At 52.2% G+C, this 23,765-nt stretch overlaps 5 protein-coding genes across 5 annotated transcripts; 2 read left to right on the top strand and 3 right to left on the bottom strand.

Annotated features, from left to right (window-relative positions):
- Nucleotides 1–609: 609 nt before the first annotated feature.
- Z517_07621 (L-aminoadipate-semialdehyde dehydrogenase) lies at nt 610–4,854 on the bottom strand (the record flags this gene model as incomplete). Its single annotated transcript, XM_013426142.1, has 1 exon — nt 610–4,854. One exon carries the CDS (start codon nt 4,852–4,854, stop codon nt 610–612), a length of 4,245 nt encoding a protein of 1,414 aa, XP_013281596.1.
- A 446-nt stretch (nt 4,855–5,300) lies between these two features.
- Nucleotides 5,301–7,202, top strand: Z517_07622 (uncharacterized protein; the record flags this gene model as incomplete). The annotated part of the gene is made up of 1 exon (XM_013426143.1): nt 5,301–7,202. The coding sequence occupies one exon, from the start codon at nt 5,301–5,303 to the stop codon at nt 7,200–7,202; it is 1,902 nt and encodes a 633-aa protein (XP_013281597.1).
- A 2,154-nt stretch (nt 7,203–9,356) lies between these two features.
- On the top strand, nt 9,357–10,514 carry Z517_07623 (uncharacterized protein; the record flags this gene model as incomplete). Its single annotated transcript, XM_013426144.1, has 1 exon — nt 9,357–10,514. The coding sequence occupies one exon, from the start codon at nt 9,357–9,359 to the stop codon at nt 10,512–10,514; it is 1,158 nt and encodes a 385-aa protein (XP_013281598.1).
- A 2,120-nt stretch (nt 10,515–12,634) lies between these two features.
- Z517_07624 (uncharacterized protein) lies at nt 12,635–14,804 on the bottom strand (the record flags this gene model as incomplete). The annotated part of the gene is made up of 5 exons (XM_013426145.1): nt 12,635–13,627; nt 13,680–13,865; nt 13,957–14,155; nt 14,205–14,630; nt 14,689–14,804. 5 exons carry the CDS (start codon nt 14,802–14,804, stop codon nt 12,635–12,637), a joined length of 1,920 nt encoding a protein of 639 aa, XP_013281599.1.
- Nucleotides 14,805–18,770: 3,966 nt separating this feature from the next.
- On the bottom strand, nt 18,771–23,714 carry Z517_07625 (uncharacterized protein; the record flags this gene model as incomplete). Its single annotated transcript, XM_013426146.1, has 1 exon — nt 18,771–23,714. The coding sequence occupies one exon, from the start codon at nt 23,712–23,714 to the stop codon at nt 18,771–18,773; it is 4,944 nt and encodes a 1,647-aa protein (XP_013281600.1).
- Nucleotides 23,715–23,765: the final 51 nt, after the last annotated feature.

The following is a 23,765-nucleotide window of genomic DNA, read 5'->3' on the forward strand; positions in this document are numbered from 1 at the left end:
GAGGTGTAGCTCTACAGGAGAACCAATAGTTTGAGCCTTGAACAAGCCATAGGCCTGCAAAACAAGCATGGAAATAAGAGAATATACCTGAGAAGCATTGCATGGGGTGTCTTTGAGGACTGTTGACTCCATTATCGGTTTGGGGACTTTGTGGATACGTATCATATGTGGACGTCTGCCTCCACACTCAGTCCCCAGAAAATGATACGATGGAGACGATATCTGCGCGTGGACGAGGTCATGTGTAGTGACTTTTGAAAGTGATGATCCATTTGCCGTCCTCGGCCCTCGGGATGCCCACTTAATGAGAGAAGCTTTCTCCTGAGCTAGACGGAAACTCTCTTAGAACGCGCAGTCACATTCGCTCGGAGGGTGGGAGCCTTGGCTTGCCTCGGGATGATGTGCATGTTCCTGTGGAAGCACGAGAAGGGTAGAATGAGGAAAGGGTCGGGAGGACAAAGGAAAATATGCCAACGACCGTCGGTCATGCTAACGATTGTGTTCGAATTTGATATGTGACAATGTTGATTGGGATTTCTGCGCTCCAGACTTTTGCGGCCTCTAACCAATTCTATAGCCGTATCAATAGCATCAATGTCGAATCCCAGCTCAAGCCAGACCGCCTCGCCCCCCAACGCTTGACAATGCCTTGCGCTGTATATCCGATACCGTCACCTCTGGCAAACTCTTAACACCATCCTGGTCTCTCCCAGCATTTGGAGGTGGGAGAAATCCGATCTGAACCAAATAAGCCAGATACAGCCCGATCTCACGCTTTGTGACACCACTTCCCGCACTGACGTCTTCTCGAGTCCATTTCTCGTCGGCGTAAAGTGCCTTCTCGGCGTTGCTGTCATCGAGTTCTGGGGCGCGTGTATTCGAGGGGAGATCGTTCGCGACAAACGTAAAGAGTGGCATTAAAGCAAAATCGGCGTGTGCGCTGACGTAGTGCTCAAGCGAAGATGCCCAAGGGACGTAATCGGTTAGGTCCGCCTTGTATCCATAGGTTTGAAGAGCCGCGAGATATTGGTTGAACCGCAGTCTCGGGTGCCCTGTAATCTGAGCCACACTGACTCCTTGAGAAGACGGAGGATGGAAAGCACATGCCACCACCGTGCGAGCGACATGGTCCACCGGAACCATGTTCACCGTGTTGTTAATATTAGGCCGCGTGCCGAGCTGTATACAGCCCTTGAGCATCCGAATCAAAAAGTCGTCCGTATTTGTGACGCCGGTCTTAGAAGAGCCAAGCACATAACCGGGCCTAACGATGCAGCCACGGAGGCCTCGTCGACCAGCTTCGCGACAAAGATATTCCGCTACCCATTTGCTCTGGCCATAGCCGGTGCCTAATCCTTTTCGGCTGCCCATCAAGTCATCGTCTTCACTGATACCTTCTCCACCGGCAGCGACGATGCGCTCTGATTCGAAGACAAAGTGTTCGTGGTCGAGCACGCTGGTTGAGGACACGAACGCAAAGAATTTGGGTTTACCTTGGGCGCAGATCTTCATGGTTTCAATAGTGCCGAGAACGTTGGCTGGCTTGAGCATCTCGTATGTATTGATCCAATGAACTTGGGCGCCATTATGGATGACAACGTCAACTTCGTCAACAATTTGCTTCCATCTTGTGTCGGAAATGCCAAGTTGCGGCGGCCCTAGTTCGCCTGTGACACACTCGATTCGAGATTCCCATGAGTCATCCCAGACACCATAAGCCTGACATGTTGTTTTAATGCGGGAAAGTGCCGCTGCTTCGTCTTTGGCTCTGACCAGAACAAAGATTTTGTTAACTTGAGGGTTTTTGCGGTCCAAAAGATCTTTCAATACGAACGATCCTAAGAAGCCTGTTGCCCCAGTAAGGAACACCACTGGCGCCGAAGGCACGTTGGAAGAAGCAGAAGGGAACGAGGTAGGCAGCGTCTTGGCCATGATGGGGGCATCATCACCGTATTGATCTTCAGCCTTGACTCCGTTGGATTGAGTGCCATCTGCGGCACTTTCAACCTCACCTGCCTCTCCACCACCCAGAGAATCAGCCGCTCGCAAGTGATCAATGACAGCAGCCATCTCCTTCAGCGTGTGTCGATTATAGATCCTACTGATCGGGAGATTGACTCCAAGTGTTCTTCTGACCTGATAAGCGAGCTGTTGGGCTTTCATACTCTCACCACCAATCGCAAAGAACGAGTCGGTTGGACTGATGGTTCGCGGAATCAATCCTGGGACAAGTTTGGCCCAGATGTGTGCAAGGGCTAGTTCGCCTTCCGTGAGTTGTTGCAACATAGAAGACTTCCGCCGCGTCCGTGCTGAGAGTATTCCTGCATCCGGGAAAGGCAGCTTGGGCCTGTCGACCTTGCCATTGGGATTTAAAGGCATAGCTTTCATCGGCACTATGACAGAAGGTACTGCATACGCAGGTAGCTTGGTTCGCAGATACTCTTGCACTTCAATCTGAAGTAGTTGAAACCGCTCGACTCTCCCAATCAGAGTTCCGTCGTCCGGGATATCCTCTTTGCCCTTTTCGGCAAGGAATTGTGCCCACGCTTTCATTTGGGGCACAATGTAGCTGACCAGAGTCTGCTCCTCGAACTTGTCTCTTCGCACGAGAGTCACATTTTCGCGCACCAGCGGATGTCGAGAGAGGTGAGTGTCGATTTCTCCAAGTTCGATCCGGAAGCCTCTGATCTTTACTTGATCGTCAGCCCTGCCAGAGCATTCCACATCTCCTGTCGGTGTGTAGCGTCCGAGATCTCCGCTGCGATAGAGGCGATCACGGGGTCCCAGGTAATACTTCGCCCAAGGCTCGTTCTTATATTTTTGTTCAAACCTTGCTTTATCTGACTCGAGGCCTTTTTCATGGCCTGGGAACCAGTTGTTGACGAATTTCTTAGCCGTAAGCTCGGGAGTTCCCAAATAGCCTTCTGCAAGTCCACTTGCCCTGATGTAGATTTCTCCGATCTCGCCAACGGCACACAATTTGATCGGGTCGAAGCGGTTTATCACAAGCATCTGGACGTTATACATACCTCTGCCGACCGGGATGACGTCCTTCATACCATCGAGGAAGGCGTCGTTTTCATTCCACGACGGTATCTCGTAGTAACTCACAGCCCTGGAAGTCTCTGTCGTTCCCCACATGTTGACGATCCGAACGTTGGGCGCCAGATTCTGTAGGGATCTACAGTCCCTCTTGATCAAGATATCGCCCACGAAAAAGGCATGATGAAGAGTGTCAAACTTTGCAGTTGCACCCCCGACCAGAATTTGACCCATGGCTGGTGTCAGATGTGTCACTGTCGCGCCATATTCTTTCATCCACTCTGCCAGTAGCTCGTTTTGGATATCATTCTTTGATGGCACAAGCAGCTGCGCCCCCAGGAACAGCGGTGTAAAAATGTCTCTTTGAATGGGATCGTGCGCGATGCCGCTGAGCATGGTGAATTTGTCTTTCTCAGACAAGTTGAACGTCATCGCCATCCAGTCGAAATAAAATGCCAATGAGTAGTGGCGACCTCTGACACCTTTCGGTTTACCTTCAGAACCAGACGTGAAAGAGAGGGTGGGAATCGAGTCAGGCCCAACCACAACCCCAGGACCTTTGGCTTTAAGTTCCCGGACAGACTCAAAAATATCCTTTCCAGCAACTTCGCCACCTTGAAGAAAGCCGTCATCTTGTAGGCGTAAAGCCGGAACCTCTGTCTTGAGGTCCAGATTGTCAGTTATGAAACCCCGTACCTTCTCCGAGAGTTCACCAGCATCTTGAGTGGCCTTATCGATGATGACAAGTGCCCGTGGTCTGGACACGTCCAGATAGATGTTTTGTCTATCAGGTGGGTAGGCAGGATCCAGTACTGAAAACGTGCCCCCTGCCTTCAAAATACCCATAATGGCGACTACTAGGTCAACTCCCCGATAAGAGTATATCATGACAACATCACCCCTCTCCAGACCAGACTTGACCAGGTGATGTGCCAGAATATTGGAAGACTCGTGTATTTGCTGATAAGTGAATGTTCTTTCTGGCCCATCCTCAGATTTTGTTTCTACCACACATGTTCGTTCAGGATGGGCTTCCGCATTTGCAGCAAAGATATCGTGGATAGCGCCACGGAAAGACGACCACTCCAAATCGCTGGTTGGGTTGGGTATGAGAGCTTGCTCTTGAGGGGTGGCGAACACGATACCACCCACAGGAGCATTCACATCGCGCGCTGCATTTTCCAGCAGCTGCGTGATTTGAGCCAGGATTCCAGCTACCCTTGCACTCGAGACAAGACGCTGGTTGTACCGCGCCGTCAGCCGGAGATCGCCTTCAGCGGAGCAAGAATATGATAGCAGAAAGTCGGTCGTTTCAGCACTACCGGGTAGACTGGCACCATCGTCATTGCTGTCGAAACAAGCAAATCGAAACAGAACCGGTCTCTTTAAGCTTGTCTGGAGATCTGCAAGAGGCACAATCTTCTCTGCCGCCTGAGCCGATAGTTCTAGTACCTTTTTGAGCAGCTGCGAGAACGGCTCCGAGGCAGCGACAGCTGTTTTGAGGACAAATGGAGGGCCGTTAGTTTTCGCATTAGTGCCGATGCTGATATCCTCATCACCAGTTAGCCTGCTCACCAGAACAATGAGAGATGTCTGAATGACGGTGGTGAATGATGCGAGGCTAGACAGTGTTTTCAAGGCATCTCTGGTGGTTATTGGAGCAACAAGCGACTCGGCCGCCTCGATGGGCCGTTTGTGTACATTCTCTGTGGTAACTTCAGGGTAGTCTCTGGTCAACGGCGAAATTGTTTGATCCTGCAGAAGTTGGGTCCACCAAGCCAGGCGCTCTTCGTGTGCAGCTGTTGTAGCCATGGCTGAGAGCGTATGCAGAAACAAATGAGCCTCGAGTGAGTCACCCAGACTCTTGTACAGAGGGAGGAAAAAGGAAAAATTATCATTGCGCTGCCTGAGAAAATATTCCGCCGTAGTGAATTCAAGCGCAGGCCAGGATGCACGAGGCCCTGGGGGTTCGATATCGGACTTGGCATTTTTGTGATGTGCTCCGATTGGCCAGCCTTGCGTCAGCCTTGCTTCCCCAGACTCTAGCGACCTGTCACAATTTCAAATGGCGCGAGTGGCGCAATCACCAACGATAGCATCAATCTCTCTGCCCGCAGGTCGCTCGCTCCTGTAACACTTCAATCCGCACAACATGTTTCTGCTCTTTCAATAGATTCCCTTTGACGCGTTCAAGCACTTTTCTCTTGTTCTTTTCTTCTTCCCCGTTTAGTCAGTCACTCGCTTCGTCCTTCAGCACAATGCCCCCACGCCATTTCACCCGGTATATTGTTATCGCGGCAGTCTTCGTCTGTGGCCTCATAATATTCTCTTCGACGTCGAATCCCTCCACCGCCACCGTAATTGACGCAATCCCGTATCCAGAAGTCCTCCGAGATGTAATGCCCAAATTCACAGTCCCGAACCTCCGCTGGTCATTCCAGAGTTCCGCACACAAACCTCCTGAACAGAAGAATAGCACGCATGGTGACAGCTCCTGGTACAGCGACTGGAAATGGCTCAATCCCTTCTCGTCCTCTGTGACGCTCGACGAAGATCGGGTCGTCTTACCTCCACTGGCTGAACGGCCGCCAATCTACACATTCTACGACACTTCGATCGAAAGAGATGAAGATACAAAGAGCATCGATAAAGACTTTCTATTGACGTGGCGGCGGGCTTGGTGGGCACACGGGTTTCGACCGGTGATTCTCACTGATGCGGAGGCCATGAGCCATCCGCTCTATCAGACACTCCACGCAAAGGGCATGCCTGCTTCGCTGGAGCAAGAATTCCGACAGTGGTTGGCATGGGCTCATATGGGGACTGGCATGCTTGCCAGCTGGTACTGCTTGCCCATGGGCCCTGCTGATGATGCTCTTCTGTCTCACCTCCGCCGTGGTCAGTATCCTGAGCTGACCAAATTTAAAGGCTTGGGGTCTGGTCTTTTTGCCGGAGAAAAGACCCAAATAAATGATGCCATCAAATCCGCACTCGACAACGTCAAACTGAGCTCTTTCAAAACCATTGCGGATGGCATTGACGCAGAGCGTTTCAAAGTTGAGCAGCCCACTTCCATCGCGCATTATGATCCCAAGACAGTGGCTTCCAAATACCCTATTCTGGCAGAATTGATGGCCAAAGATGTGAACAAAGGCCGACGTTCGCTAAACCAACTCATGATCGCACATCTTCAAGTCGTGTGGCAAAATACATTCAGTGCTGGCATTGCCGTCCTGCAGCCTCTTGCGGCCCACACCTTCACGCTTGTTCAACCGTCTAAGGATCTGGCTCGGCTTCTTGCGGAATGTCCCAGTTCGATCTTGCAATCATCTTGTCCACCGAACCGGCCAAAATGCTCCCCCTGTACTGGCTCGAAATTGAGAATCACGACGGCTCCTTCCTTTCGGAATACGTCTTCTCTGTTCACGATTGCCGTTGTGCCTCACCCTTATACAATGATCACACTGATGAATCAATCTGATGCCATATCGGTTGCTCATATCAGGCGGCACACTGAACGAGATCCTTGGATAACCGCAGTTACGCGCGATCTATTGGGAGACGCCCGCGGAGGCCCAAGCAGGGTAGTAGCCTTGAAGGATGCGGTGGCATCAGAATATGGCGAACAGCGCTCCTTGTGGTTTACCACTGAACATTTCCCTGCGTCTTTCAATCCACCACCCCCTCCCCCAAAGTCACCGACCAATGAAGCCCGTCCAGCGAAGGAGGAAGTTTCTCCGTTTCCAGAGGATTGGCTCACAGATCTCGACTGGCACTTTGGCTTTCCCATCCCAAGGACGACCGTGTCTCATGGGGAATCTTTGCCTCCAGTACCCGGACCTGAGCGTTGGGCCAAATTTCCGTCTGGTCTTCCCACCGAGCGTAAAAAGGCGTCTGACCCCAACCCACCTACAGAAGAGCAGGCGGCAATCGAGGTCGACCTTTTACGGAAGGCAAGGAAAACCGTCAATAGCAAGGACGAGGCTGTGCTCAAGATCCGAGGCGTGGCAGAGGCGTGGAATCTGGCCGACGCGGAGGCTTGGAAGTTTGTGAAGAGTTTCCGTGCCCGTCAGGTAGTGGAGAGACTGAAATTTGAGGAGGAAGAGTCGGCCTATGAAACTGGGGGCGTGAGAGGGAATAATCGATGGTGGGGCTCATGATTCGGATCTGCCCTCGATTATGAGCCTGGGCAGTTGTGGTCACTGGACAGATATGAAGCCCGGAATATCGGTTTAGTGCACAGGGTGACCGGCCTGCCGAGGCTGCTCCTTCGCAAAGCCTCGATGTAGATGGTGAGTGACTGTAAGCCATGATACATCACGGTCTCAAACAATGTCCAGATACAGGCGATAGCTGGTTTTCGCCAGATGTGTTACTTTCTGCTGGACCACAATCAACCCCCTACGGATTCAAGGAAGCGACGCACAAATTGGGAAAGCATTGCCCACGACAACTTGAGTGGAATAGATGATTCCAGGGGTCCGGGCCAGGAGGATCCCATGAAGCACCGTCGAGGAAAGGCCTTGTCATATCGCCGGATTGATGGTCAGAACTCCAAAGAGCAGGCCGAGGGCCATGTACCAGGAAAAGGCTTTGATTGCTGGCTGGAGGATGATCGAGAGCGGTCGAGAATCTGGTATCGAGTCTGGCATTGCTTGTTTCGGACGTGTCTGTCCATTCTCAATCTCGATCTCGTTGCCGTTTGTGGCAAGCACACATTCCCGTGTAAGGAAGGGATGCCTCAGGTTCAGATCGCGTTCCGGCCAATTCCCCGAGTACGTGTTGGGACTTGCTACCTGGTGCTGGCGAAAGTCGACTTGGTTGCTGATGGTGAATGGGAGGAATTATCATCGTCGCGCCGTCTGATCCTGTCATCGCTGAAGTTATGCCTTTTGTGTGTGGTGACTGATCTATGTGGGACCTTATTCTTGACAAGACCAACCAGTCTCGGAGGATTTCGTGATGACTCGAATGAGCGCGTCTTCGCGACTGACGCAGGTTCATGCGGAGAAGAATCCCAAACCACAGCGATCCTGTGAGAGAGAAAAGAGTCTTCGATACTCTACTCTCTTTTGTCACAGGTCATAAGTCGAAAGGTCACAACTTGAAAGAGAAAATACGACTTTAGGGGAGCATCCTCCTTCAAACCGACGCGGGTGTTTTAGCGGCAAAGGCAAAGGGGGGGTGTTGGAATGTGCCAACTATGCTGCTTGGCAATTGAAGCCAGTGCTGAGGTGTCAGCCAGGAATGTCGTTGCTCTTGGACGGGAAAATCTCTGGCTTGGCGAGACGTCTGGATCTGGTGTGTGACATCCATCCATCCCTTGCATTTATCCCTTGTCATCAGGGGTCGCTCGTGTTCTAAACGCCCCACATGGAGTGAGTGAGTTCGGTTTTGTGGTATATGTACCCGAGGAGAAGGTTTCGGCGGCGAGATATTACGAGACCGCGATCGATAATGAGTGGGTGCTTCATCACAATACCACAATATAGCTAATAATCTAGAGAAAGGACACAGGAACGCGGTTTGTAAAGCCGGGTAGAGAAAAACAATCCCTGTTCAATGGGAATGACATGAATCGGTGGCACATTTCCGAATTTGAAACAGCATTATGGTGCCTGATGAAGGATGCAGGTCCTCCGTTATAGTCGGCGAACTAATGCGCTCATTGTCCAACGCTGCTGCAAGCTCGTCTGCAGTGGCAAAGGATCCTTCAGTCCAACAGGCCTCGATGATGTGGCCAAGCCATATGCCGTCGGTCGACGGAAGACAAATGGCCAGAAGTTCACAGGCGTGTTGTAACCTCACCTAATGGTGCCCCTGCGTGCCCTGCCCTGTCATTGCCTGTCTGGATCTCATAAGGTGCATTGTCTCACTGCCTGTGAGACCAAGGGCGTCCAAATACCTACATACTTGAGGTAGGTATGAGAGTGACGGTATTGATCATGCCTCTTTGGGAATCTCGCAGGGTGATTCGTGAAGTAATAGGTCAAAGGGTTTTGACGGTGCCGGAAGCTACACGGCTGGCCATCTTAGCTTCTTCTGTTATACCTAGAAGTACTTTTGGCTGTTTAGCGGAAACGGCGCCACAGAAAGGATGATCACCTCCCTGTAGGGTGCTAGGGTGCGAGGGCGCTTGGGTGACATGCAGACAGGCAAGGACCCTGAGGCTCTTCACACGTAACAGTGACGTACGTCCTCATATGCCAGATGCGCCTCTTCCTCAGTTGGCCTAATATGAAGTGCCCCATCACTTTGCACAAGTTACGCATCCACACCCATCAAAGTCTATCGCAGACTCATCCATCACTAAAATGCCACCCAAGAAACTCCCCCCTCCAACATCGCGGGCAGCCAAGCCGCAGCAGACACGGTCATCGCAGCAAAAGCAACAATCCCAAAGCACTCGAAACCCCGCAGGCACCAATGCACCTTCCACACCTGCCAGCGGGCCAGCGCCAGCGCCAGCGATTCCAGACCACGAAGTGAAACAAAGCTCGTCCGTAAGCGCCCAGCTCGCCCTCGAAGCGGCAAAGAAAGCCTACGAGCTCCGTCAAGCGGCCTATGGGGCTGCCGACCCTAACGCCCGCGAAGAAATCCTAGCCAAGGCCGTCAACAAGGAGATCGAGGCCGAGTCGTTCGGCAAGGCCGCCAAATATACTCGCTCAGGTGCGTTTCAGGGTCTCGCTGCTGGTGCTGGACTCGGCGTGCAGCCCGGTGTGACTTTGGGAAAACTGACTGGTGCCTTGGTCGGCGGCGTGGTGTCTTCAGCCGGTGCGTTGCTGGGCGGTGGGGTTGGTTCGGCATACGGGGCCATCAGTGGTCCCTTCTGGGATCTGGGCCAGATGGCCAGCCACGGCGTCCGGAGTATCGTGGGCGATTTCCCAAACTGGGAAGCTACATCGAGTCAGAAGAAGGCGCTGGAGAAGATGGTGATGGAGGCGCAGAAGACCAAGGCCCCGACACAGGAGGAATTGGAGGAGATGCGGAATGATGACGGAGGCCGCATTCAGGCAGACTTCCAGCAATGGTCCAAGGACCTGACCGGCTACCTCCCGCGTATGCCATCCATGCCAAAATTGCCTTCGATGTCGTCGGTGCCGTCAATGCCGTCAATGCCGTCAATTCCAGGACTCGGAGGGCTTTCCAGAGGGCAAACTGCCACGACCCAGGTCGAAAACAAGGCACAGCCAGCGACAGCATCGAATCAAACTCGGCAACAGAAACCATCAACAAAACCTGACAAGCCTCCCAAGCCTCAAGCTGCTCCCCCAGGGCCACCCAGTGGGATGCCTCATTCGCAGTCCCAACAAAAGACCGACGGAAATGCGCCAAGAAAGGCACCCAAGAAACTGGAGATCAGGCCTAAAGAGACGACTTCACCTTCACAGTCTACCCAGTCCACCATTCGAAGAAAGCCGCCCAAACTGGAGACGCGTTCCAAAACCACGACAGCGAACGGCAAGGCATGAGATGGCAAAATGCACGAGTTAGCAACCCAACCGTCGAGGGGTTTTGGTGAGATGTGTCAGCAAACAGGATATCCAGGCATCGTCGTCTGCAGGAATGCCCTCTGGATGACCTTCAGCCACGGTTGGTAGTTTTCTCCAGCATCAGAGCCAGCGTGGGACGCTTGAAAGGATTGCCTTCCCTGCTGAACCAGGCACACGCAAGCGTTCACAGCGTCCAGGCAATCCCTTAACAATCATGACCAGGGGAATTGACTTGATCACGCCTTGAGGAAATGGAAAACCCGAGCAAAAGTTTCCCCCAGCTACGAGCAGTGATGGAGGACCACTTTTCCATGATTGCCATTCTTCCTTCGAAAGAGCCGAGTTTTCGTTTCCGTTCGCGCGGTGGGGTCGTCAATCGCGTGTTGGAACAGACACCAGCTTTCAAACCACAAGAACCATGTGAAACAGCAGTTGAACAGTGCAGGGCAGGGCATGGCAGAGAAGACGTACCCACTTGCCACTTCTGTAACCCCAGCTGCCCAAGGCGGCAGTGCAGTTCAAGCCAGGATTCTCGGTTCTCGCCCTCCTGGACCCGGCGAAACGAGAAATAAGGTCGATCCTCCTGCGTTCGGCAGATCGGCAGCATAAATGGGGACGAACCCCCCGAGTCAGCGAGTCAGCAGGACTCGGGTCCTGGTCTCGACAGTACGGAGCGAGCCAGATTGCCGGAAGGGTGGGAGAATGGAATGAAGAATAGAGAGCGGATCAGTGTGTCCGTTCGATTGTGGGGATGGAAGGGTTTTAGAGAGAACCTCCTTTGGTGTTGTGTCGTGTTGAGCACTGAAATCACCGCCCTGACAAAGGAAAGAGTCCCGAGTAACAACAGTTAACCAGGAACCAGGCACTCGACAGGCGAGTGAGCAGTGGAGAGGGTGTATAGCCCCCGAGTACTCGGCATGTATTCCTTAGAGGTAGCTCCGGGGAAGTCAGATCGAGGGATTCCAATAAAATATACTTTGTCGATCCCTGTTCCCTCGGATTCCATCTCATCTCCTGCTCCGCAAATCCACCTGCAAGGCTAAGGTCTGACTTCTGTACCTAGATACAAGTCCTTTAGCCCGATGTTCCTCCACTCCGGGTTTATAAGAGTACCCCAGGACCCAGGACCCGGGACCCAAGACCAAGATAGGCAAGTAAGAGGCGGCATATTCGTAAGAGTCTTTGCGTGGCTCCAAGGGGTGACGAGCGTGTGAGATAGGTACCTATCTAGGATGTAGGTGGGAATTGTCTCCTCTCCTTCCACTTAGGCGACGGCAGACGGCAGACGGCAGGCGGACGGGAAGGATTCGACATGATCGACATATTACCCATTCCACACACTCCCGTCCCATACCCATTGCCCGTTCCCGAGCAGCTAGTGGCTACCCCTACGATCCCGCGTGGTGAGCTCCCACAAAAATCCTCCGTCCTTGTCCGCATTTCATTATTAGTATCGTCCCCAGCCTGACCGAATCCACCATACCAACCATGCTGGTCAAGTGCAGAGGTAAGGAAGGACTCGGCCCTGTTGATCTGTTGATCCGGTCCCCATCCCCCAGTTTCCGCATGATGCATTATGCACAATGTCGATCATGTTTTGGGTTCGGCTGCGGTAGATCATCTCCAGCATGTCGAGTGGTTCCTCTCCACTCCTAGCAACAAGCACATGTCATCCATCGAGGACGACTAAAACACCTACTCCGTATACCTACCGACTCGGTACAGAACGAGCATGAGTGGCCAGAACAGTGAGTAGGAGAGGAGACCTAGGTCAAACAGCCGGCGAGCATATATGGAGATAACTCAGGAGAAGAATATTTGGATAATGGCATCGTTCAATCTGCCTAAACTATCTACTCTCATAGCATTAATGGCAAAAGGGGTATGTAAGCACGACCGATTTTGTCAAGCGTAGACTGGATAGCCTCTCCACTTAAACATAGCATCCGCCGTGTCTTCTGGCTCAGCGATCGACGTGATTCATCAATCTCGAATGAAAATCTCGAATAAACATGGGCTTTATGCATGCTCGGTAAAGATTGTTTCGGGTATCCACGATACGCTCTTGCTTTCGTAGTTGATACTGACCAGACGCGGGCTCAAACGTTTGCCGTCTTCTCGGTAACCTCTTCACGATCGGAGGAAACATATTCGTCCGCATCGAACTTGTAGAGCTGTGGTGGAGTAAGGCCCTTTCGTCGAAGAATTTGAGTCTTGAACCAGTATGGGAACACCTGGTTGACTTGGTAATGCATGTGTGTACGAGTCGGCACGGCAAAGACGTAATCCAACTCTTCCAGGGTCCGCTGTTTGGTCTCTGGAAGCCACAAGAAGATCATGAAGAATGCAACAACGTTCAGTCCGGCATAGAATCCAAATGCACCCTGTGGTTTCATCGCTTGGAGCATACGCGGGAACGTAAGAGACAGGACTGACGCCCAGAAGTTGTTGGTCGCCACGGCCCACGACATGCCAACTTCACGATGAGACAGTGGGAAAACTTCGGCCGAGTAGGTAAATGGGACAGGCCCTTCTCCAGGCGAGTAGAAGGCGTCGAACAAGAAAATGAATAGCGCAATGAGTCCGAGATGCGCGTCGCTGCTCTCCGGAATCCAGAAGCAGAATCCAGCTGCCAGCAAAGTCCAGCACATGTTGGGGAACGTGAAGAGCAACAGCGCCCTGCGGCCGAAGGTGTCAATCGTCCAGACGGCGGGCCAGGCGAAGAGAAAGTTGACCAGGCCGAAACCCCAAGATGCGAGCAAGGAACCTGTCACGCTGGCTCCCGCGTTGGAAAAGACAGTGGATGAGTAAAAAGCAATGATGTTGATGCCACACATCTGCTGTGCAATCATCACGACACCTGAAGCCTGGGTTGCGCGTCGAATACGCGGGATGGTAAATAGTTCGATGAATCGAGTGAAGATGTTGCCATGAGTGGCGACTGCTGACTCCTCGACGAGAATGTCTTCCTGGACAAGTTGTGCGTGAATGTAGTAAAGATCACGAGCCGCTTGAAGAGGGCTTCTTCGCAGTCGGAGCAAAGCTTTGTATGCTTTGGAGTGGCGTCCTTTCTTCATCAACCAACGAGGAGACTGATGATAGGTCAGTCGTGAGGTTCTCCAAAGGCTGTTCTACCAGACTCACCTCTGGGCAGAACCAGATACCAGCAACGAGGGGTATAGCAGGAATAAAGGCGGAACCCAACTGCAGGCGCCACGCTATGTCGCCAGTGTCCTTGACCGCCAGGTTTGCGCAAGTACCCAAAAAGATTCCGAATGCCGTCCACACTTGCCACGACATAACGAGACCACCACGGATGTTGGTTGGGGACTGGCTTGTTGTTAGTGATCAAACCTTGTTCCGGACATGACTCGGAGCTTTGAAATTCGGGCTCCAGTCATGACAGACGAAAGGGACTTACATTTTCAGCCGAGAACACAGGAACAGTCACTTCTTTGAGACCCATACCGATACCCAAAAGGATACGAGTCGCGACCAACTGCCCCCAGTGTTGAGTACAAGCTGAGCCAATAGGTGCGAGCAGAGAGAAGACGGCACCAACGAAAATAGTTCCGCGACGGCCAAGCCAGTCATTCAGGGGATCGGAGATCCATCCCGCACTGCAGGTGTCAGTATGGCCTGGATGTAAAGGTGGTAGAAGGAACATACAAGAAGGCGATGGCGATGTAAGGACAGGAGTTGATGAATCCAATGAGCCATGAGTTGTCTTCACAGTTGCCTTTGGCTTCGCAAACTGGACCAGAATCAGGAATACCGAAGGCGACTGGGAAAGTCAGGTTGGCGCCATTGGATCCCGTTTGATCCCAGCCCTGGATAGCTGCGGCGATCGAGTTGAGGACGATGGTAAAGTAGAGGGTCTTGGGGTGTCTCCAGCGGTGGGTGACTTCCTCGCGGAGGAGTTGACGTTCGCTCTCTTCCAGTTCGGGGATATGCTCGATAGCATGGGGACTCTGGGCAACCAGCGCACCCTTTTTCAAGAGCGGCAGGATGTCGGTCAAGCCGTTTTCATTGGCGTAGTTTTCGACATCTTGGAGCATCTGCTCACGCGGGATGCCAACCAGAGGATTGCGAACTCTGTACAACGTGTTAGTGGAACCAACTCGGACGGGAGCGCGAAGCGTGATTGACTCACTCTCCAGTGGTGTTGGATGTCAGTTGAGCTACACTGGCCTTGCGTTTGGACTCGTCAGCGAAGAGGATACTCTCTCTGCGGTGCTCCTGAGCAGGAGCATCCTTGATGTCAGCCATGGTGGTGGTCAAGATCTCCGGAGGTTTAACGGGTAAAGAGAACGGGAGGACACGACAGAGGGGAGAGAGGAATGACAAGTTGAGCAGATGGGGAACGGCCGATCTCTTTATGAAGCTTTCGCAGGGTGAGGCAGCTTCACTAGTGCTAACGTGCAGCAGTGGGCACGCAGACCAGAGTGAAGATCAGCTCCAAGTACGGTTGAATTCACACAGATTGGACACTCGTGCGGTGCTCCTCATCTCGCAACCCTGGTCACTCCTCATTCATGGGTCCCCGGTGGCATTCTGCATCTGAGCATCAGCATGTGGGGGGGGAGGAACCGGGGGAGCCAAGTTCTGGAGGGACGTTGATCGAGTCGTGATTCGGAAATAGGAATATTGTTGGACCGAGAAGAGCAAGGGAGGAGCCATCACGCGACACGACAAGGGGTGGTGGACGCGAGGAGGGGCAAGGGAGGGAGGGTGGAAGGGTCAGGCAGCCACTGGAAACGGCAACGAGGTGGTTTGTGCAACATCAATGGACTTGGGCCCAAGCGCATCAAGTAGTGGAAGGGAAAACCTAGGAATAATGCAGCGACTTGAGCAGGACGAGGCAAGGTTTGACGTGAGAGAAAGCCAATGAGATAGACAGGAGGTAGAGGAGAAAGAAGAGAAAGATGGGGCTGAGCGCAGTCACTCAACCTCATCCTTTCAATCTTCGGCCTCCATCTTCCTCCACCTCCTCGACCAGACGGGACTAAGTTGGCAACTTGTCACTCTACGAGTACCTACGCCCCCTCGCCCCCCCTTGTCGCGCCGAGATGCCTATGTCGTCTTTGCGGTCCATGCACTCTGCAAGTCCTTCGGGTATTTGGCCACCACTACCGAACATTTGAATTGGAGCGGCTGCAAATCGTTGAGACTTCTGGATGACGACTACCTCTGAAATACAGGGAAGACACATTAGCCCTACCCCTGCAATGCTTCCCCAACGACCTGTCTACTGGCTACTGGCTACCGACGAGATGCCTCCCATGTTTACCCCTCGAAGCTGCAGTCTGCCGGCACTCCTCACCGACCAACATGCAGATTCTTGGCCCGTCAAAAGCTTCAGAAGGCTTGGGTCACAACAAGAATCAATAAGAAAACGCCTTAGTCAAGAGGTTGGAGACAATTTTGGTACGGCGCCAGGCTTGGAATCCGCCTTGTGATCGGCCAGCCCACATACAATCTGGGGGGATCCGTCCTCTAGGCTGACGGCTCAAACACCGCGGCCAAGGTTAGTGGCGTCGTTAGCACTGGATTCCCAATCCGCCCAGCCAGCGATCGGCAGATGACATGCTATTCCAAACCCAAACTGATCATCCCCTTGGTGGCTGGCATGTTGGCCAAAGAGCAATTCGGACCAATGTCCAGACACACTTGTTACTACTTGTACGAGGTACAACTAGTACTTTGTCACCTGCGACCTGTTTTGTGACATAAGCCAAGCGGTTGAAATACGATTTGGGGCCACAAATACTCTTTGTCCAAGGGCAATCCTGTCAGTCTTAACGAGGCAACTTTGGCACAAGTGAAAATTTTTAATAAAAGGCCCTCATCCAACGAGACCTGTGCTGTGGTAGACAACTTTGTGGACCAAGGTGGTACTGTCCCGATAACCGGTGAGATAGAGCGGAGACTCTGTGCCTCAAGCAAGGGACAAGTCAGGAGAGCCACATGAATACAGGCCCGCCAGAGTTGCCACAATTCTACGGACTTACTTACGATTGAGCTGGTGGCCAGGCATGCCGACTTTCTTGCCTTTGCTCAAATACGCCCCTGGAACAAGAATGGCGCGAATAAGTGTGACTTGGGCTGAACACTGGAAAAACAGGCTAACCAGAGAGCGTAGTTGGGCTGACTTTTCTCGAACATTTCCTTCTACAATCTGGTCACGCTCAGACCTTCGTTTCCGCCTTGGCCAACGCCACAATGTGGGATCGTGGAGATGCGGGCGCACCTTACTTCCCTCTCTTTCCCACTTACGCCAGCGACGAAGCCTGGTGTGAGTCAGCATGTGAAGGCAGCCTTTGGAATATTCTACCCTATCCTGCAACTTGTCGCGGTCCTATACCAGGTCCAGCAAAGTCGTCAACTCTATCAGGTCTCTAGTATCGTCGCTTGGAGGCTGTCGAATCATGGGGACTGGAAAATCCCGCAACTTGGGTCCACATTATTCATAATTGCGACAGAGTCTCCTGGGTTCTTTTGACTATGTCTCTATCCACTTTGGGCTAACATGGTTTTGCTAAGGAGCGCCACGAAGCGCATTTCTTGACAGGGCGGCCGATGGTGCCGGATGTGAGACCCATGTACTATCACGAATCATGTTGTTGGGGAGTCCCCAGCATATCTCCAGCCTCGCTTCACACCATATCCTAGCCTTTGCCTCATGGAGCGCATTACAGCCGAAGATGCTCTGCTCAGCGATGCGAAATGCTACCCCAGTATGCAGGCGCAGATGAGGTGGTCCCAGGACACGGCACAAGATGACAAGATCCCTACAAGGCATGGAGTATTCGGTCTTGCCGGTCCAATGAGTCCCGCTGCCTTTTCTGAGACGCCGATACCGCGTCACGTCCTTAGGCTGACGAACATATGCTGCTCACGCGAGATAATAGGGAAATCCTCTAGCCGATGAAGATAGCATCCTGATTATACGATGACAGTCGAAAGGACGGCCGCCGTCGACCACCCAAGGTTCTATCCTAGTACAAGTGCACGATACGTGGCATTCAATGAATCTGCCGTGAGGGGACTGTATGATGATGTCTCTAAGCGTCATCTTCAATTCAAAAGATTCGTCCAACGCGGATTCTGCAACCACTCGTATATCTCGGCGCAGATACGTATTTTGTCACCGTTCATTATCTGGCTATCTCCAGGGGTCTCAACAATCCAAAGAGAACCTCAACAGAGGAATTATTCTCCTCGATCGAGTTAGCATAGTGGTCATACTCAGCGTTGGGCCAAATCAACAGCTCCAGACGAGAACCATTGAATGTGGAACGTTGAACCCCCCTTAGGTCCTAACCAGTGTCGTCTGATACCGAATCCTGACACTTTCCATATCTGATTTCAGCTGCGACTATAGAAAGGCATCGGCTACCCGGCGCGCTGAGCTCAACTAAAAAGGTAGGGAGAGGTTGTAACCCACACCAGACAGGAGGGTTAGTCCCACAAAACAGCTCAAAGGACGCGGCCACAGTCCTGGCATGCTCGTTGTGGATCTGGCCGCCAGCCGGGCTCACGGTATTGCCATCCATGGTCAACAGCACAATGACTTGTGATGATGATTGTGTTATTCCCCCCTCCCCCCATCAACTCATCGCCCTTTGAGGGTGGCGAACCGTTCCGCTACCAACCCATCAAACACAAACCTTCCGAGAGGGAGTCTTGCTTGTCGCCCTGTGGCGATGTGAAGGTGGTAGTCGTCTACAAAGGTCGACGGAACCACGAACCTAGCTGCGCAAGCTACGGTCGCTGTGGTCGATGCCAAACCGTCCGTCCATGTTCCACGCCGCGCACCTTTGCATGCATACAAGACCGAGATTCTGTGTGGTATACGAGAGGAAGCCAAAACAAAAACAAAAAGTCACCGCACCGGTCTTTGACTCTGCGAATACGAGTAGGCGGGCGGACTTTTTCGTCCAACACGGGCAAGTAAACGGGAAAGTAGGTGCATGTTGGGAGTTAATCAAGTCTGATTTTGTTACATTCGTTCTTCTCAAGCCTGACCCTCTTAAAGAAGGGCGTTTTCCACGCAAGCACGCAGCCGCCGCTTGCTTGGTCTTGTAGACTCCCAAAATTGAAAAAAAAATTTCGAGATTTTTCTCATCAGAAACTGTTCTTACATGTCAATGGCCAACCAATCAGTACAACCCATGGGACGATCTGAGAATATCTCTGGCGACCTCTCTCGTACTTCTTCGGCTGGACCTAACTTCATCTCACTCTGCGAATGCGGTGTTCGTCGCGTCCTTTCCTCCCCTTCTTTCCCTTCTTTGAGTCTTTGCCTGGCCCTAACGGAATGTCCTTCATCAGATACCTCTGCAATTGGATCAAGTACTCGTCGATGTGATGGATCCTGTCGTCCTGTGATTCTTCGATGGCCGCATCGGTTGTTCCAAACGGTCCATTTGGCACACCGCCATAGGCAGGTGTACTTCTGGCATCACCTGTCTGAGTCCTCGGCGTGGCACTGGTTCTCCCATCCTCAAAGTCACCCTCATCTGCATGCTGCAATTCTCTTGCCGCGACTTTGGCCGCCGCACGATCCTCCTGGTCTTCGGCTTGCTCCAGTACTCCGATACTGGTTTTGTCGTTGCCCAGGACACGATCCATTGCTTTCCCCGCTTCATCCTCCTCGGCATTCTCGTCAAGCATATCTCGGTAGGTCATCCTGTTCATGTAATCTGTGGTGAAATCACCCTCCTGGATAACCACATCATCGAGCATCTGCTTTTGGTTGGCTTTTCTAAGAATGTTGGACTCAATAGTGTGCTCCGAGACAAAGCGATAGATGTGGACATCTCGCGTTTGGCCAATGCGGTGCGCCCGGTCAGTGCATTGTTTATCCATGGCCGGGTTCCAATCGAGGTCGTAGAAGATGACAGTGTCGGCTCCGGTCAAGTTGATGCCGAGTCCACCAGAGCGGGAGGAAAGGATGAAACAAAGGATGCGCGTGTCGTTATTGAACCTCTCGGTGAGGATCTGTCGCTGTTCGACTTTTGTGGCACCGTCGAGTCGTAGGTACCGATGGCCGTGAATGTTGAGGAATTGCTCAAGGATATCAAGAACTTTGGTCATTTGTGTGAAGATCAATGCGCGATGGCCACCGGCTTGGAGCTGGCGAAGTAATTTGTCCAGTCTCTGCAATTTGCCACAGTCATATTGCAGGAGGCGTTTGTCAGGGAACGCAATGGAGAGTTTCATCCGTGCGAGGTGGAATGGATCCCCTGCATCACCCTTTAGGGTCGATTCTGCTGCTTCTCGTATTGCTTGAGCTCCGGCGTCTGTGACAGTCCTAGCATAGAGATCTGTCGCCACCACCGCAGGGGTGACGCATGCATATTTGTCGATGAAGGGTTGCATCTGTTCAGACCTCGACTGCACAGAATGAACAAGATCGAAGGACTGAATTGGCTGCCCTTCAGACCAGAATCGGCTTAAAGCCCTGTGTGGTGGCAGTCTGGATAGTCTCTCATAAGTCGTATTTATGGTCAACCGTTCAATCAGGCCACGGCCGTAGATCGGGTGTTGATGGTGCTTGTATGCTTCATAATACATGGTGCGGTCCAACTCCTGAAGCCGGGTTCTCCGACCAACATTCTCGAGGGATCCGAGCACACCCAGCCGATTCGTCCCGCACCACAAGGCGGCATTGTCGTTACAGATACCATGGTGGGAGAATGACAAGATCCTTCGGGATTGTGCCTCTCTCAGGGTCTTGAATTTGCTGTAGGCATGTCGTTTAGTAGTCTCGATTACTTCAATCATGGACATCCGCTCCTCCGAAATAGGCGCCAGCCGTAAGAAGTCAAAGTCTAGATCGTTCAAGGCGTCCAACATTAGCCTCCGACGAACCAAGAGATCCTTAATCTCGAAGTCCGCTGCTGCAGACTTGTGCATTGCAAACGATGTATTGATCGGTCGTGTTTCAAAAAGGTCGGGATGGTTGCAGACTTTGCGCAGCTGCATCAAGGCGTTGATGATTGACAAATAATTACCCGAAGCCAATGTTTCCTTCGTCTGGGCTCTGGACATGAAGCCGTCGTACAATTGTCGTTGACGTTTGGACAAACGACACAGCTCAACGTGTTCGTATTTGGCTGGCATCTGTTTCTCCACGTCCGCTTTCAATCGGCGAAGGAGGAATGGTCGAATGACTTTGTGAAGTTTCGAAACCTGTTCTCGATCCTCCTCGTCTAGAACCTGGCGACCATGCTCCAGAATCGACTCCACGGGCCTCTTGAACCATTCCGACCACTCTTTCAGACCAGCAAATGCGTCATCCTCGCCCTCGTTTTCTTGACCATAGTGAAGAAAGAAGAGAAGGGACCATAGTTCGGTCAAATTGTTCTGAAGAGGTGTTCCTGTCAAAAGCAGTCGTGCTCTCGTGTTGAATGTCATCATGGTCTGCCATCGCTCCGAACGAAAATTTTTGATGTTGTGAGCTTCATCCAGGATCATATAATGCCATCGTCGTCTCTTGAAAGAGTTTGCATCCTGCAAGACCAATTGATACGACGTAATGCACACGTTAAAGCTGTCGTCTGCCATCCAACCTCTCCTTTTTTGCTTTCGTTCTTCAAGGCTACCGTAATATGTCAGAACTTTGAAACCAGGCAAGAACTTTTTGAACTCCATCTCCCAGTTCAGCATGACGCTTGTGGGTACAACGATAAGATGAGGACCCCACACTTCGTAGACTTCAGCAAGGTGAGCCAAGAGCGCAATGCTTTGAATGGTCTTGCCGAGACCCATCTCGTCGGCCAGGATCCCACTTCTGCCATGAGCATACAGATCCGCAAGCCAATCCAACCCTTCGTGTTGGTACTCACGAAGAGTACCTCGCAACAAGGAGGGAACAGGAGTTTTGATAGCTGGCTTTGTTTCTGAAGTTGTGATGGATGGTGCAGAGTCGACATGAGCGTCGATGGAAGAGACCGACTCCGGTTCGGACACTTTCGTTGCAGTCGTATGAGGAGAGGTATAGGTGCTAGGCTCCTGACTTCCGGGGTCTTCAGAAGCAAGTCGCGCCACCTGAAGGTGACTAGGAGGCGTCACGTCTCGCATTTTGACGTCACCAGTTTCCGGAGCAGTTGGTGTTTCTATCGGCATATTTGTCTCGCTAGTCGCGTCGGGTTCTGGTTCAATGGCATTTCGGCTGGGGATCGAAGCCTCTTGAGCTCGCTCTCTGTCTAGCGCTGGTGATTCTTCCAAGACTTCCACAAGGGGAGTATCGTGACCTTCAGACTGGTCGTCGTTGGCTGCACTTGTTTCGCCCGCTTCAGTAGACATGTCCGCGATCTGCTTCTTTGAGAACAGCAATGAAAGTAGGCCACCACCAGTGTCATCCTCTTCGCTCTCATCATCCACGTTCTCATCTTCATCACTGGTTCCCTCTGTGTCAAACTCAGAGTCCATTTCGGTCTCGGGGTCTGAGTCTTCATCCGAGTGATCTGGGCTTTCCCCATATTCCCGGTGGCCTTCGGTGAAATCTCCATCATCCTCGACCGGCAGCTCTGGCAAATTGCCATATTTCTTTTTCAATTCTTCAACTGACATCTCGGCGTCAAGGTCCTTGTCATCTGCTTCAGCCTCTGATTCCGTCTCACTCACTGACATCTGCTCGCTATCTTCCGATTCTGATTCATTACTCGCGTGGGATGAGACCTCCGTTCCACTGTCCATCATAGAATCGTCCTGTTCAGTAAGTCGACTGAGCATCTGGTCAGTTCGATCCAGAACACGTGCAAGGTGGCCCTTCATCTTTGCTTGTTGCTGCTCTTCGTATTCTCTCTGTCGGATGGCATTGACCTCAAGTCTGACCGCGGCCCAAAGTTTGTCGAGGTCTTTGACCACTGTTCGATACATCGCTAAGCTGGCGTCTCGTTTCTCTTGCTCGATCTCTTCCGCAGTCTTCACCTTGTTGCGCTTCTGTTTCTCTTCAACGTACCGTTTGGCCTCATTCGCAAGTAGCTCAGCCTTTCTTCTGTGATCTCGATGTTCTGCCCTTAAGAGTGTCCTGAAATGGGACGCATGAGCCAAGAGGTGATCGTGGTGCGCATACTGTCTCTTTGGTTCATCTTGCTTCTCGGGCACCGCATTGACAAGCTTCTTGTCAAGCGACCCGCCACGCTTCTGTGCATCCCTCACTCTTCTCCTAGCCAACGCCTCATTCCTAACTTGATCAGATGTCAATGTATCCTCGCCTGCCCTTGGTTCTGTCTCATCTTTTTCGAGAAACTCGGTGAAAGAAGCATACTTCTTGGGTAAAGGCACGTTGGCGGGACTAGCAATGGAGGGGGGAGGCAATCGAACTCGGAAGGTAACTCTGCGCAAAGTCAACGGAGGTGTAGAGCCCCTGGAGGACAGTGCGCTAGAGGTGTCGAAATCATCGCGGTCGCTCTCTTGCTCGATCTTCACGATCCCATTTGTCCACGCCTTATGGCCATGTATACCGTTGACCTGTGACGACGTGATCTGTGAGCGATGACTCGCACTTGTACGACGATGAGGGGATTTGGCCTGAAGTTTTGAGCTGTTGGTTGAATCTCTAAGATGTCTCTGCGATTGCGATGATTCAGCCTTGGGAGGGTGGTGTGTCTGGAGTGCATCGCGACCCTTGGGAGGGGGGACGGAGCCACGCTTGATGGTCCTCGAAGGTGAGATCTGTGCTTCAGCCTTGGACTTGCGGGCGGATACATTGTAAACAGGTTTTGCTTGTCTTTGGCGCTCTTCCTTGACTTTATCAAAAGCAGCACGGGTCTGCCTCTTGTTTGACTGCGGCTGTAGATCGAGGGGTATCACGTTTGTTCTCCCGGACTTTCGACGGCCATCTTGGATGAATGACGTCGGACCTTCAGCGACGACTCGTTTCCACGGGGGAGAGATGAGTCGAGGAGACGGTCTATGGTCAGCGCCTGCAACTTTCCGCCTCTTCGTGGGTGGGCCATCGTTGCTGCTGTGACTTTCATGGGGTTCGATGGAGGATCTTAGAGGGCTTTCGTGATTGCGTGCGGGCGACGTGGATCTCTTATCGAGCAATTCTAGGATACAATCAGCCAACTGATGTGATGTTGGGTTTAGTGAAGGGTTGAACGTACCGTGATGTTGGTGGTTGGAGTCTGAATGAAAGTCGCCGGTCGGAGAAGGAATCGGCATTTGGCGCGGTCACTGCTATTGCGGCCTGGCATGGCAAAATCGAGAGTCTCA

This window comes from Fonsecaea pedrosoi (genome assembly GCF_000835455.1).
Source record: "Fonsecaea pedrosoi CBS 271.37 unplaced genomic scaffold supercont1.5, whole genome shotgun sequence".
Taxonomy (NCBI): Eukaryota; Fungi; Ascomycota; class Eurotiomycetes; order Chaetothyriales; family Herpotrichiellaceae; genus Fonsecaea; species Fonsecaea pedrosoi.